The following is a 15,890-nucleotide window of genomic DNA, read 5'->3' on the forward strand; positions in this document are numbered from 1 at the left end:
ATAAAAAATTCTTGAATACTAAGGGTTGGAACCAACAAAAGGGAAATATTTAACATGTTAAATTCAGACTTTTTTGTTGTGGAGTTACCTACTTTACTATAGTTCAGTACTAAATGAATGTTTAAATGATATGAAATTTCATATTTACAGCCAAAGAAGCATTACCTATGTGTTGATTATCATACAAAGATGCCGGCAGTGACAGAGTTTATGTCCCGATACTGGGGCAAGAAGAACCCCAACATCGTACTATCTGTGATATCCTCAGAAGAGAATTATAAACCCTGGAAAAGTCAGCGTCTCAAAGAAGATTTTCAGAAAGGAATTATAAAGGTTATTTTGTTTTCTACCCAGTTGTTGCATGTGCTGAAATAATTTTGGGACAAGGCTTTTGGGCCTTCATCCACAGAAACAGCTGAAAAGTTTGCATGAATGATTGTATCTTTAAAGTGATATTTAGGTAGAACAGTGGACAAAATATTAAAATCCTTATTATAGAAACGATACTCCTTATTATATAGTTAATTGACATGCATAGTTAAAAAAGGTTAATGATTTCTTACTTGACAATGAGCAAGTGCAGTTTTCATAATTTTAGTAATCCAGGTTTCATAGGGTAACTTTTGAAAATTGCTTTAAAATGCAACACTCTACTTTCCTTCTTAATTTTACTTGTTTTTATTACTGATAAAGTAAAACCAGAATGGTTAAATTGTCAGATTCTTAATTGGACAGTTTGTCACTTTTTTGCAACTTCACATTCACTCCTATAATAATTATCATAGGCAGGTTTATTCCATTTGATAAAGTGGCTTCATTCTGTTTCTTGTAATTGACAGGGTAACATAAATTAGATCAATCTTGAATCTTTTTCATGAAGAAGTAATTGGAATGTTTCCATTTGAAGTGTGGAACCATTTTTAAGAAGAAACTATTTGGAACCCTTTTTATCCACAAAGAAACAGAACCACAAAGAAACAGAAACATTTGTACTAAAGCTCAGAGGAAACTGCTGTCAATATTTAAAGATTAAAATTTTATTTAGTGTTTGAACCTTTATCTTATTTTGAGCAAGTTGGATTAAGGTTTTTCTAAATTTTGATACAGTGCTTTAAATAGTGCTGTTTTACCCAAAGTTATAAGTGTGCATTCAGTTGAATACATAACACTAAATTTGAGGGTTGTCCAAATAAATCTTGGAGTCTTGGAATAAATCATTTTTGTTGATGTCTGATTTCAGTTATCACATACACACACAGATGTACCTTTTGCTTATTTCCGATAAACTATAAATTATTTTTGTTTTAGAGTTTTTACTGAGTCTGATAGATATTAGGGGCGCAACACGTAAGGCGCAGCAATACAGAATTTGTGATCAGTCACACAGTCATACTGTCAGCATTTTTGCTAAACATTCATATATATGTTATCATAAATCATTCTGAAGTGATGCTGCCAAATTTAAAATAATCAACATAATTAGTTGTTGAACAGTTTTCATTTCATGCATACAAGTAATCAAACATATCATGTAAATATGGCGACATCGGAAGATGCTGCCTAGCACTGGAAAGTTGTCAGATTCTATATAGAATATAGAATAACTCCTCCATATATTTTTGAAGACGTTGTAACATGTTGAGAGGCATCAGAATGATTTGCTGTTACAAGGTTGTAAGTGGCATAGCAGATTTTCTACAGGACATTCAGAAAATGTGTTCCAAAGCAAGTGAAAAGCTGCGATGAGAACAATATAGGGCTGATAACAGATGTCATCGCCGACAGTTTGCAAATGCAAGAAGTATCTGAAATTGCAGGATGCTGAAACTGTACAACTGTACACTGACTGCTTTGTATGAACCAAATATTTATAAATGTCATGTGTTCTTTTGTGATGAGTTCCTAAGCCATTGAAAGTGTATTCAGTTTTCATCCCATTTACACAGGGCTTAAGCTAGGCTAAGATTTTAGGGAGAAGTCACTTCTCCCTCAGGTAAGATTAGGGAGAAGTGGCGAGATTTTAGGGAAAACGTGGGAAGATTTTAGCACCATGACATGCAAGCTGAAAATGGAACTAAATAATTTATGCTTTATATAACATTACTATTTTTATTAGTCCCCTACTGGTTGAAAACCAGTTTCGGGGACTATAGGAATGCACTTTTCCGTCATTCCGTCCGTCCGTCCGTCTGTCCGTCCGTCCGTCCGTCCGCAATTTCGTGTCCGGTCCATAACTCTGTCATCCATGAAGGGATTTTAATATTACTTGGCACAAATGTTCCCCATGATGAGACAACGTGTCATGCGCAAAACCCGGACCCCTAGCTCAAAGGTCAAGGTCACAATTGGAGGTCAAAGGTCAACAGGGCTTTTTTCCTGTCCGGTCCACAACTCTCCCATCCTTGAAGGGATTTTAGTATTACTTGGCACAAATGTTCCCCATGATGAGATGATGTGTCATGCGCAAATCCCGGACCCCTAGCTCAAAGGTCAAGGTCACAATTGGAGGTCAAAGATCAACAGGGCTTTTTTCCTGTCCGGTCCATAACTCTCCCATCCATGAAGAGATTTTAATATTACTTGGCACAAATGTTCCCCATGAGGAGATGACGTGTCATGCGCAAAACCTGGACCCCTAGCTTAAAGGTCAAGGTCACAATTGGAGGTCAAAGGTCAACAAGGCTTTTTTCCTGTCCGGTCCATAACTCTCCCATCTATGAAGGGATTTTAATATTACTTGGCAGAAATGTACCTCATAATAAGACGATGTGTCATGCACAACTTTCAGACCCCTAGCTCAAAGGTCAAGGTCACACTAAGCAGTCAAATGTTAACATAGCATGAACAGGGTCTGTTTCGTGTCCGGTCCATAACTCTGACATTCATTAAGGGATTTTAATATCACTTAGCACAAGTGTTCCCCATGATGAGACGACGTGTCATGCGCAAATCCCGGACCCCTAGCTCAAAGGTCAAGGTCACAATTGGGGGTCAAAGGTCAACAGAGTTTTTTTCCTGTCTGGTCCATAACTCTCCCATCCATGAAGAGATTTTAATATTACTTGGCACAAATGTTCCCCATGAGGAGATGACGTGTCATGCGCAAAACCTGGACCCCTAGCTTAAAGGTCAAGGTCACAATTGGAGGTCAAAGGTCAACAAGGCTTTTTTCCTGTCCGGTCCATAACTCTCCCATCTATGAAGGGATTTTAATATTACTTGGCAGAAATGTACCTCATAATAAGACGATGTGTCATGCACAACTTTCAGACCCCTAGCTCAAAGGTCAAGGTCACACTAAGCAGTCAAATGTTAACATAGCATGAACAGGGTCTGTTTCGTGTCCGGTCCATAACTCTGACATTCATTAAGGGATTTTAATATCACTTAGCACAAGTGTTCCCCATGATGAGACGACGTGTCATGCGCAAATCCCGGACCCCTAGCTCAAAGGTCAAGGTCACAATTGGGGGTCAAAGGTCAACAGAGTTTTTTTCCTGTCCCGTCCATAACTGTGCCATCCATGAAGGGATTTTAATATTACTTGGCACAAATGTTTCCCATGATGAGACGACGTGTCATGCGCAACACCCAGTACCCTAGCTTTAAGGTCAAGGTCACACTTTGAGATCAAAGGTCAAGAGGATTTTTTTCCTGCCCGGTCTATAACTTTGTCATGCAAAGCAGGATTTAGATATCAGTTGACACAAATATTCCCCTGGATGAGACAACATGTCATGCGCAAGAACCAGGTCCCTAGGTCTAAGGTCAAGGTCATATTTAGAGGTCAAAGGTCAGATTCAAGAATGACTTTGTACGGAACATTTCTTCTTCATGCATGGAGGGATTTTGATGGAACTTGGAACAAATGTTCACCACCATGAGGCACCCTTGTTTTTAGAATTATGTCCCTTTGTTGTTACTATAAATAGATTTTATTGTAACTTTTTTATTACTGGCGGTAGAGAAAAATCGAGACCACTTTTCTGTGGTACAGCATGCATGTTACATCCAATTTTTAGGTGTATTTTGACCTATCTCTACCTGGTAAAGAGTTTCTTGTAGACTTATATTATATAGATTTTTTTTTTTTTTTTTTTTTTTTTTTTTTTTAAAGATTAATTTCCCTTTGTTGTTACTATAAATAACTTACATGATAACATTTTTATAATCAGTCAAAAAAATTCAATATGAAAACAACTGTGGGTTTTTATATATGCACATTTTAATCCAAGTGTGTTGTTATAACATATTGTATATGTAGTACAATATTGTTTATACATCATTGACAGATATCAGTTCATTATGTTATACTGCAGTAGAGAAAATTAGGTGCCTTCCAGTAGGGGACTTTGTATTGCATGGCAATACTTCATTCACTTGTTATTCCCTGTCTTTGTTTACAAAGTCTATTAATTGAAAGTAAATAACAAATTCACTGAAAATGTCAGTGGTTCTGTTTTCTTATCATTTTTAACCTTGTGAATCTAATGTGATTAAACTGCAAATTCAAGTTTTTTTTTTCACTCTTGCAATGATTGTCCAAACTAAGAAAACCCTTTAAATATGAATACAATTTAAAAAAGTTAATTCTGTATCAGCAAAAAAAAAAATCAAGCTCCAAGTGCTAAGTCAGTCACTTTAAATAACAAGTGTGTGAATTAAATACATGTCAATAGCAGTGACATCACTATGACATCATAGGGAATACACATCTTTGATCTGCTGGTGTCTCTTTGATACGCTGGTGTCGGCACACATTAAAAGAAACAGTTGTCAAACAGGTTTAACCCAGTTTCTGATGGCAGGTGTCAAAAGTTTGCGTAAATTTCAGTTACGTTATTTTAGTCATTGAAAGTGTCAGTGATAATATTATGTTTCTAAAGTTTGGGTTTTGAAAAATATAAGTAAAATTAAGTGGATTTCAGGAAATTACTGGAGCCAAACACAGTAAGATACTTTCTAATGGTCAAAAAAGAATGTGTAAGCTTATGTAATATAAAGCCCTACTGCTTTGTTTATCAACAGTCAGTTTACAAAACAAGTGTCACCTTCGCACTTCTCCGTAATCTGAAGTAGGCGGAGCTTAAACTATGCTATCGTGTATTCCAGTCAAGTGTCAACATGCCGTTAGCGGATAACTGGAGAGTGTGGATAAAAAAATCGGGCGACTTGAATTTCGCTTTGATGTTAGATTAGAGCGAAGTCGGGAGCTACAAAGCGACTATTTCGCTCAAGTCGCTCCCTAGCTCAAGCCCTGTTACATAACACTTAGGCTTCATCATCAACATGAAATGGACATGCATATATTTTTAGCTCAACTGTCACAAAGTGACAAGGTGAGCTTTTGTGATCGCGCGGTGTCCGTCGTCCGTGCGTGCGTCCATCCGTAAACTTTTGCTTGTGACTACTCTAGAGGTCACATTTTTCATGGGATCTTTATGAAAGTTGGTCAGACTGTTCATCTTGATCAGGGGTCTAGCTAGGTTCAATTTTTTGGGAGAAGTCACTTCTCCCTCAAGCAGATTTAGGGATAAGTGGGGAGACTTTAGGGAGAAGTGGGAAGACTTTTCCTACCGCAATGATGTCGAGTGATTCGAAAGGTGGCTGTAATTTTCTTGTTTCTTCATAAAAAGTATTGATGTGACCATTCATTTTCTTAGTTAGATCATTTCCCATACAGTGGTTATTGTTTCGTTAAAAAATTCTGAAAAAAAAAATCGTTTTCAAAATTCAAGCCAATTCTGTAAATGTAACCCGCCAAATTTTGGTTATATCTTGTATGAAGTGTTTATTATTAACACCGAGTCATTCACCGAGGAATGTCAGAATCTCTCTCGAATGAAACTGAAAGTAAACTGTGTAATCTAGAAACACATATTCAAATAAATTCATCGATGGAAGTCAATTTAAACATTGTTAATACATTACATGTCGTTCTTTTATCATAGATAACAAATAATTGTGTACCAAATTCCAATTAATCGCATGGTTAATCAGTAGTTTCTTAAAAAAACAAAACACTTTGCTTTTTGCACTCGAAGACGTAAACGCGACGTTAATTGGCTGAACACAATCAACGAGGTGTATCGGATAATTTGATTCGCTTTCACACTTCTCGGGAAAATCTCGCAAGTACCTGAAGTAGGAGGAGCTTAAATTATGCTACCGGCGTGGGTTTGTGTATTTGGCACTCGTTATGACACCGTGCAAATTGTCAACAGTCCGGGTAGCACTAATTAGCGAGTGCGGAAAGCAAAGAAAATCGGGCGACTTGCATTTCGCTTTGAGGTTAGATTTGAGCGAAGTTTGAAGTTCTAGAGCGCCTATTTCGCTCAAGTCGCCCACTCGCGAGAGCCCTGTTGATGATATCTAGGTCAAGTTCAAAACTGGGTCACGTGCCTTCAAAAACTAGGTCAATAGGTCAAATAATAGAAAAACCTTGTGACCTCTCTAAAGGCCATATTTTTCATGGGATCTGTATGAAAATTGGTCTGAATGTTCATCTTGATGATATCTAGGTCGAAACAGGGTCATGTGCGGTCAAAATCTAGGTCAGTAGGTCTAAAAGTAGAAAAACCTTGTGACCTCTGTAGAGGCCATACTTGTGAATGGATCTCCATAAAAATTGGTCAGAATGTTCATCTTGATGATATCTAGATCAAGTTTGAAACTGGGTCACGTGCCTAAAAAAACTAGGTCAGTAGGTCAAATAATAATAAAACCTTGTGACCTCTCTAGAGGCCATACCTTTCATGGGATCTGTATGAAAATTGGTCTGAGTGTTCATCTTGATGATATCTAGGTCAAGTTTGAAACTGGGTCAACTGCGGTCAAAAATTAGGTCAGTATGTCTAAAATTATTAAAATCTTTTGACCTGTCTAGAGGCCATATTTTTCAATAGATCTTCATGAAAATTGATCTGAATGTTCACCTTGATGATATCTAGGTCAGTTCGAAACTGGGTCACGTGTGGTCAAAAACTAGGCCAGTAGGTATAAAAATAGAAAAACCTTCTGACCTCTCTAGAGGCCATATTTTTTATGAGATCTTCATGAAAATTAGTGAGAATGTTCACCTTGATGATATCTAGGTAAAGTTCAAAACAGGGTCACGTACCTTCGAAAACTAGGTCAATAGGTCAAATAATAGAAAAACCTTGTGACCTCTCTAGAGACCATATTTTTCAATGGATCTTCATGAAAATTGGTCAGAATTTTTATCTTGATAATATCTAGGTCAAATTCAAAACTGAATGGACAAACAGTCTAGCATAATAGAAAACTCATACCAAAACTGGGTCATGTGGAAGAGGTGAGCGATCAGGCATCATGTCCCTGTTAGATTGTAATAATGATGTATCAGATATGCCATTTTAGCTCCCCTGTCACAAAGTGACAAGGTGAGCTTTGTGATGACAGCGTCTCGTCATCTGTGCGTGTGTCATCGTGGGTGAAACTTTTGCTTGTGACCACTCAAGAGGTCACATTTTTCTTGGGGTCTTTATGAAAATTGGTCAGAATGTTCACCTTGATGATATCTAGGTCAAGTTCGAAACTGGGTCACGTGCGGTCAAAAACTAGGTCAGCAGGTCTAAAAATAGAAAAACCTTGTGACCTCTCTAGAGGCCATATATATCACAAGATCTTCATGAAAATTGGTCAGAATGTTCACCTTGATGATAACTAGGTCAAGTTTGAAACTGGGTCACGTGCGGTCAAAAACTAGGTCACTAGGTCAAATAATAGAAAAACCTTGTGACCTCTCTAAAGGCCATATTTTTCATGGATCTGTATAAGTTGGTCTGAATGTCACTGATATTAGTCATTCAAAGGTCCTGCATCAAATAGTCATATCAATAATGAAACCTGACTTTGTAGAGTCCGTATTTCATGGGACTGATGAATGTCAGATCTGAGTATCTAGCAATCGAAACTGGGTCAACTGCGGTCAAAAACTAGGTCAGTAGGTCAAATAATAGAAAATCCTTGTGACCTCTCTAGAGGTCATATTTTTCATGGGATCTGCATGAAAATTAGTCAGAATGTTTATCTTGATGATATCTAGGTCAAGTTTGAAACTGGGTCACGTCTGATCCAAAACTAGGTCAGTAGGTTAAATAATAGAAAAACCTTGTGACCTCGGTAAAGACCATATTATTCATGGGATCTGCATAAAAATTGGTCAGAATGGTCATCTTGATGATATCTAGGTCAAGTTCGAAACTGGGTCAACTGCAGTTCAAAACTAGGTCAGTAGGTCTAAAAATAGAAAATCCTTGTGACCTCGCTAGAGGCCATATTTTTCAATGGATCTTCATGAAAATTGGTCAGAATGTTCAGCTTGATGATATCTAAGTCAAGATTGAAACTGGGTTACGTGCGGTCCAAAACTAGGTCATTAGGTCAAATAATACAAAAACCTTGTGACCTCTCTAGAGGTCATATTTTTCATGGGATCTGCATGAAAATTGGTCAGAATGTTCATCTTTATGATATCTAGGTCAAGTTCGAAACTGGGTCACATGCGGTCAAAAACTAGGTCAGTAGGTCAAATAATAGAAAAACCTTGTGACCTCTGTAGAGGCCATATTTTTCATGGGATCTGCATGAAATTTGGTCAGAATGTTCATCTTTATAATATCTAGGTCAAGTTCGAAACTGGGTCACATACGGTCAAAAACTAGATCAGTAGGTCTATAAATAGAAAAACCTTGTGACCTCTCTGGAGGCCATATTTTTCATGAAATCTTCATGAACATTGGTGAGAATGTTCACCTTGATGATATCTAGGTCAAGTACAAACCGGGTCACATGCCTTCAAAAACTAGGTCATTATGTCAAATAATAGAAATACCTTGTGACCTCCCTAGAGGCCATATTTTTCAATGGATCTTCATGAAAATTGGTCAGAATAAACGACGTCATACTCAGTTCATGTGGGGACAGGTGAGCGATTCAGGACCATCATGGTCCTCTTGTTTAAGTTTTATAACCTTTGACCTTTTAATCCCAAATGTATAATGATACCAGTAAAATGTATAATGATACCAGTCAGTTAGGTACTTGTATATAATTATTATCTAACCTTAAATTAAGTTTATAATTATATCAAGAAATTGTTCCATTTTTACACCAGGCTGCAAATACAACAGACATGTGGATTATAACCAGTGGTTTAAATGCAGGAATACCTAAAGTCATCGGAGATGCCATCAAAGAGTACAATCTAGAACAGCAGAATACACGCCTCATTGCAAATCCACTTCTCCCAAGTGCTGAGAATGGAACCAGACGACTTACAGCTATTGGCATTGTGCCAAAAGATCTTGTTCCTTATGGAATGTACTTCGATGGCACTGTAAGCTGAATTTATATTTTAAGTGATAAGAAATGGTATGAAATTGAGTATATTTTCTGGTTAGAGACAGATCTTGTTACCAGATCGTCAATGTTGGTTAAATTTTTTGTTTAGGTCACATTTTCTCAAAAACTATAAGAGCTACTGCTTTGAAACTTTGCACACTTGATCATCAGGCCAAGAACCATAACTCTCATATGCATATTGTCAGAATTATGGCCCTTTTTGTACTAAGAAAATTTTAGTTTCTTGGTTTAAATTTTTGTATAGGTCCACCTTCTCTCAAAAACTATAAGAACTACAGCTTTAAAACTTTGCATTCTTTTTGACCCAGAGTCTTTTTGTTTGTTTGTTTTGGGTTTAACGCCGTTTTTCAACAGTATTTCAGTCATGCAACGGCGGGCAGTTAACCTAACCAGTGTTCCTGGATTCTGTACCAGTACAAACCTGTTCTCCGCAAGTATGACCCAGAGTCATCAGACCTACCAGGATTGTTATTCAGCACTAAGCAGTGCACCAGAGGTTTTAATTTTGATTGCACACAGTCAGACCAGAGTTATGGCCCTTGACTTTGTCAAAAATTGCATAAAAAGGGCCTAAGTTTGTGTCGCATGTATCTCAAAAAAATATTTGACCTGGTATTATGAACCATTACAGGAATATTATTCAGCTTATTCAGCATGTGAAGAAGTTGTGCATCTGGGGTTTTGTTAGAGATATCACTCAGTCAGACCACAGTTATGGCCCTTGACTTAGTAAAAAAAATATGCATAAAAGGCATAAAAGTTGTGTTGCATATATCTCTAAAAATATATGACATATGGTCATAAAACATCATAAGAATATGATTCAGCATGTGATGTTGTGCACCTGGGATTTTGTTCTGGATTTCTATCAGTCAGACCAGAGTAATGGCCCTTGATTGCCAAAAATATGCATAAATGGGATACAGTTTGTGCCACATGTATCTCAAAAAGTATTTGACTTAGAGTCATAAAACATTAGGGGGTTCTTATATAGCATGTGAAGTAGGGCACCTGGTGTTCTGTTTTAGATTTCACTCAGCCAGATTGGAGTTATGGTCCTTGACTTAGTGAAAAATACATTTAAAGTGATTGTGTTGCATATATCTTAATAAAAATCACCTAGAGTCATTAAACCATGCAGGAATATTATCCAGCATGTGAATTTGTGCACCTGAGTTTTGTTTTTCACTGCAAGACCAAGGTTATGGCCCTTGACATCATCAAAATAAAAAGTTTGTGCCACATGTATATCAAAATGTACTTGACCTATAGTCATAATACATTAGAGGCTTGTTTTATAGCCTATGAAATTTTGCACTGGGTGTTCTCTTTGGGATTTTACTCAGCTAGGCCAGAGTTATGGTCCTTCACTAAGTGAAAAATACAAATAAAGATCTTAAAAGTTTGTGTTGCAAACATCTTAAAAATTGTTTTACCTTGAGTCATAAAGCCATGTACAGTGACAGGAGTGGGGGGCACCTGTGTCCTGTGGATACACATCTAGTTTAAGATGTCTTTGATATGATATAATCCTCTCTTACTTAGACGATAAGAGCCTCCATGGTCGAGTGATTCAGGTCTCTGACTTCAAATCACTTGTCCCTGACCGACGTGGGTTTGAGCCTTTCTTCATGTGAGGATGCCATCCAGCTGGCTTACGGAAGGTTGTTGGTTCTACCCAGGTGCCCTCCAGTGATGAAATAATGCACTAAGGGACACCTTGGGTTTTGCTCCACTACCAAAGCTAGAAAGTTACCATATGACCTATGATTGTGTTGGTGCGATATTAAACCCAACAACAAAAAATACTTAGATGATTTCCCCAAGTATACTACTGCTTTGAGATTAAGTTAACCACGGCTGAAGTTAGTAGACTCATACAATAATGTGTCCTTTTCAGCATTTTTTGGCAGTAAATGTAGCTAATGTAAGCACATGTTTTTTGTGTAATAGCAGGGGAAGGCCAAAATCACATATGGAGATTATGTATTCTGAAGGAAATTACCAGTCGGCCAATCGTTATTATGGGAATATTACTTTCAACATGCTAAAATATTGATTAAAAACATTTGTTTTCACTATAGGAAGGTGTTCAGATCACTAACTTTGGAGGTAAATCTCATGCTAACATTTACGAGCTGAATCCAGAACACACCCATTTCATTATGGTGGAAGAAGATGGCAGAGAGTTTTTTGCAGGAAACTTGAGATGTGATATTGAACATCAGTTTGGCCATAAAGTCATCAAGAGAAGACGCCCATTTAGATTGATGAGCATAGGTACGTTATTAAGCAGTTTTACTCGGCCAGAAAGACCAAGTCTATATCCAGATATTAAAGGGGCGTACCTACAGATTTATGTCTTTTATGTGAAAAATACATGTATGTTGTAGTACGAAAAAACAAAATCATATGATTCGGTAAATACTAAGTAACAGCTGAAAAATAATCAAAAGCATATACCGTCATCATACGAGTATAAGATGCACATTTTTTACCGAGATTCTGGTCAGGAAGGACCGGTGCGACCTATACACGGGTATAGAACAAGACCACATTCTTTCCCCGACTCAAAAAAATTAAGAAAATCGATCTTTGTTTACACCGCGTACCTTTACATTGAAGAGAATTCAAAGGGAGTAACTACCTATGACTCGGGCATAGCTAACAGCCGGTATCGGGACCGGGCGTCTTAAATTAATTTTGTATAAAATGTAAAATTAAAGAGCTCACGTAAAAGCTTTAGATAAATAAATGCTGTTTTTCATTCAAATATATTTTACAATGCATTTCTGTAACTCATCATTAAGTTTTTAACAAAACCTGTGCAAAACTTTCCCAAATAAATAAAATACTTGAAACTCCGTATCAAGTAGCCCGGAAATCAATACTCTAGTCTTCAAACATAATTTTGATAGTTGTCTATAATCCCCTTGTTTATCGAGAAATTCACGCCTGAGGCATTAATTACCACCTACTGTCACAATCTGCAAACAATTAACCTGGTGGCAATTGTAAACATGTGCATGCAAGATTTTAGACTGATCCAATAACATCATAGTCGCTGATCCGTAGTGTTCAAAACAATATGCAAACCAGTCTTAAAATTACGTCATTTTACCGCCACCTGCCAAAGTGTACTTTCATTTTCGCTGACCTCAATATTTATAGAGCGATCAGAGGATGAGGCAGTTTAGTGCTTACACCGAGTTTATGCTTTTCAATTTAAATACTTGGACAGCGTGCAAAAAATCGACCATGATTTAGCAAAAATCGGTGAGTTCATGTCAGAAACTATAGAGAATTTCGGACAAACATAAATTTGGATAAGTGAATTTTATGAGATAAATTGCAATTCATACTACCCTAAGGATTTTGCAAGTTTATAAAAAATGATTGACATTCCTTTTGTGATATTGCAATGTATCATTAATTAACAAGAGAAGAATTCCCAGTTTAAATACATGTAGTTTTAATCTAAATATGGACAATCCAGAGCAAGAGATTCCTTTTTTCTGTGACCAATACACGGGTATAAGCATTTTCCAAGAAATCTGTTGATATTTTTTCATTGGTCTTATACACGAGTGCGACCTTTACTCGTATAATGACGGTATTTGGAAATGTTGAAATAGAACCTTTTGGCATACTCCTATTGGGAGACACCTAAAAAAATCCAGATTGGAAATCAATTTTGATTACAATTCAGGTTTACTATCTAGTAAATAAGAAGTTTTTGAGGAAACTGAGTTACTTGGGGGGATAATAAGTTAGTACGGGGAAGAAAAGTGTCACATGCTGGGTTAACAGCAGACCAACCTTTTATATCTGAAATACTGTGGAAAAATGGCATGTCATCCAGATCAAATAAATGATTATTCTAGGATCAGATTCAGAGACGGAAGACGTGGAAAAGAAACAGTTGGATGCAGACAATTTTATACCTGTGGTAGGACTGTTGGTTCAGGGATCACCAAAGAATATTGATCATGTACTGTTCTACCTGCAGAATAAAATGCCTGTTGTGGTTCTTAAAGGCAGTGGTGGATTAGCTGATATGATAGGATATGTTAGTGAAGAAATGCAGGAAAAGTAAGACATTTTGGTTGTACTTACGTGTATTAATAATGCTGCTGAAGGATGGGTGTGGGCTGCAGGTGGGGCAGGCAGGAGAAGCAGTGCTTGTTATAGTTTTGAAGGGCTTTGGTCCAAACTCACAGAGATGTCATGATATGAGTTACCTGCAAATATTTTCAGGACATCATGTATCATGCCTGGTTTAGGAGTTACAGTGCTTTGAAATTTTACAGTATGTTGTATATTGTACAATACTCTTCTTTATGCCTTGTCTGAATAACCCCTACAGTTTCCAAGGGATATGGTCCAAACTTACAGAAAAGCATCAGTATGAAGTGAACTCGCATGTGTTATCAAGACATTCATTTGCTTTGCTTGTATTAGGAGTTAGGTCCTTTGAAATTTTACAAAGTACAAAATACTGCAGAACTGCTTGTCGGGATAACTTTTCACACATTTCAAGGGATCTTACCCCAAATTACTGGAAGGTATCAGAATGAAGTGAACTTGTGCTTATTGTCAGGACATACTGTGAACTAGCCCAGTCCAAGCATTAAGATCATTTGAACTTTTTCGAAATGATGTACTTGCCTTTACAGTGTAATAGTTTTCAGGGGACCGAGCTAAAAAAAAAAAAGAAAGATAGAAATGTGTTGTTATAAAGTGAACTCACACATTGTTAGGAGATTCAAATGAAACTTCATACACTAGATCACTTCAAAGTATAGATGTTCATGACAGATGTTTTTTTGGATTGAGGAAGGTGCTGGGAGAGGGAGGGTACCTCTGCAAAAAGTTTGTGGAGGGAACTATTTCCATGTTTTTTAAAAGATTCCAGTGAAACTAAATACATGATCACTATGAAGTGTAGATATGCATGACATCGCCGGGTTACAGCAAAAACCTAGTATCTACACATTTTTGGTAAAATGACTTTTTTGCATAAATACATGTGTTTTGGTCATTTGCACATCGTCACAAATTTTTAGACCTATAGGAAATGTCGTTTCCGAGATGTTGATTTGTGACCAAATCAAGTATCGATTTTCTAGCGATTTTTCAAGATCATAACCTCGTATTTTGATATGCTGCCAACATAGTCACATAAATATAGCAAAACAAACCAGCAATAAGCACGTATTTCAAAATACTATAACTTTGCACGAACAATTACTTGTAAATTTAACTCATTTACTAGAGCAAAAACCATGCATTTAGAAATACTAGCTTTTTGCTGGAACAAAATCAGTTGCCATTGTGCATGCAGTTGGAGCAAAAACAAAGTATAAAAAGATACAACGCAACATGTCAGTAATATTTTACCAAACAGTTGGTGCAGAAACCAAGTATTTAAAATTGCAGGTGTTTTGCACTGACAGATTTACATTTAAATTGCTTAAATACTAATCCCCAATGATAACATGATTCCCGCCGAAACGCGAGGACGAGTCTAATTCATGATAACTGATGTAATAGCAATTCACAATGCCTGCACATTACTTGACAAGCAAATATTAGTATTTCTTTCATTCTACATATCCACTGTGTATATGGCAACATAGCTCAGTTGGGTAAAATGCAGACAACAACTGGATATAAGCATAACGTTTTATGGGTTCGAATCCTCATGGGTTTCTTTTTTTTTCAGATTTTTGTTTTGTTTTTCCTATTCGTTTTCATTTTTGCTTCCGTATTTTTGTTTGTTTCTTTGATGGTTTGTATTTGTACATATGTCTTTATATACAAAAAAAAACAAAAAAAACACAATAGTATGTTCATTATTTGTATGGCTTAAGTGGATTCATTTAATCAATATCATCTTTGATACATAATAAACTGTAGACACCTCTCTGTCATGAGCCCATGAAGGAATCTTATTTTTTATGCAAAAGTGAAATAAAAGTTAAATGTCGATACTGAGTTTCGAACCCACACGGCAAAAGATCTGTTGAACACGGACAGTATGCTTTACCACTGAGCTAATTCGTACTTGGTACAAAATCTAGAAATATTTAGATTGTAACAGTTTAGAAAAATGTTGAATTCCCTATGTTCCATTTTAATCTATTTATAGTCATGTTTGTAAATATCAAGTTATCGTTGGGGCATAGTATATGCCCAAACCTTGTATAAATAGATCTGACATTTTTGCTCCAAATATACTTCAAATTTTAGCATCAAGTATGGTTACAAAAACAATTATATAGGATTACAGTCTGCAGTATAAAGTTCTCATTTTCAGTTTGGGAAGGTTAATGTTGCACTTATTAATTGCATTTTAAGTGTGATTGGTTTTCTGCAAACTAGCAAAGTTAAGATTATTATATTTTTAAAAAAATAATTTTTACTATACTCAATATTAAACATATCAAATGACAAACAGTTTTAAGGTAGTAATTATTGAGAATCTATTTAATATAAATATC

General features: G+C 36.4%; 1 protein-coding gene across 6 annotated transcripts in view; it reads left to right on the forward strand.

The window, feature by feature from the left end:
* LOC123557382 (transient receptor potential cation channel subfamily M member 2-like) overlaps positions 1-15,890 on the forward strand; it is a 153,478-nt gene that overhangs the window by 46,882 nt on the left and 90,706 nt on the right. For all 6 annotated transcript variants that reach the window (XM_045348818.2, XM_053543740.1, XM_045348821.2 and 3 more), the window contains exons 5-8: positions 151-333; positions 9,140-9,361; positions 11,472-11,667; positions 13,272-13,479. In XM_045348818.2, the coding sequence (XP_045204753.2) occupies positions 151-333; positions 9,140-9,361; positions 11,472-11,667; positions 13,272-13,479 (809 nt within the window). The remainder of the gene's footprint in view (positions 1-150; positions 334-9,139; positions 9,362-11,471; positions 11,668-13,271; positions 13,480-15,890) is intronic.

The sequence above is a fragment of the Mercenaria mercenaria genome, chromosome 5 (assembly GCF_021730395.1).
Source record: "Mercenaria mercenaria strain notata chromosome 5, MADL_Memer_1, whole genome shotgun sequence".
NCBI lineage: Eukaryota > Metazoa > Mollusca > Bivalvia > Venerida > Veneridae > Mercenaria > Mercenaria mercenaria.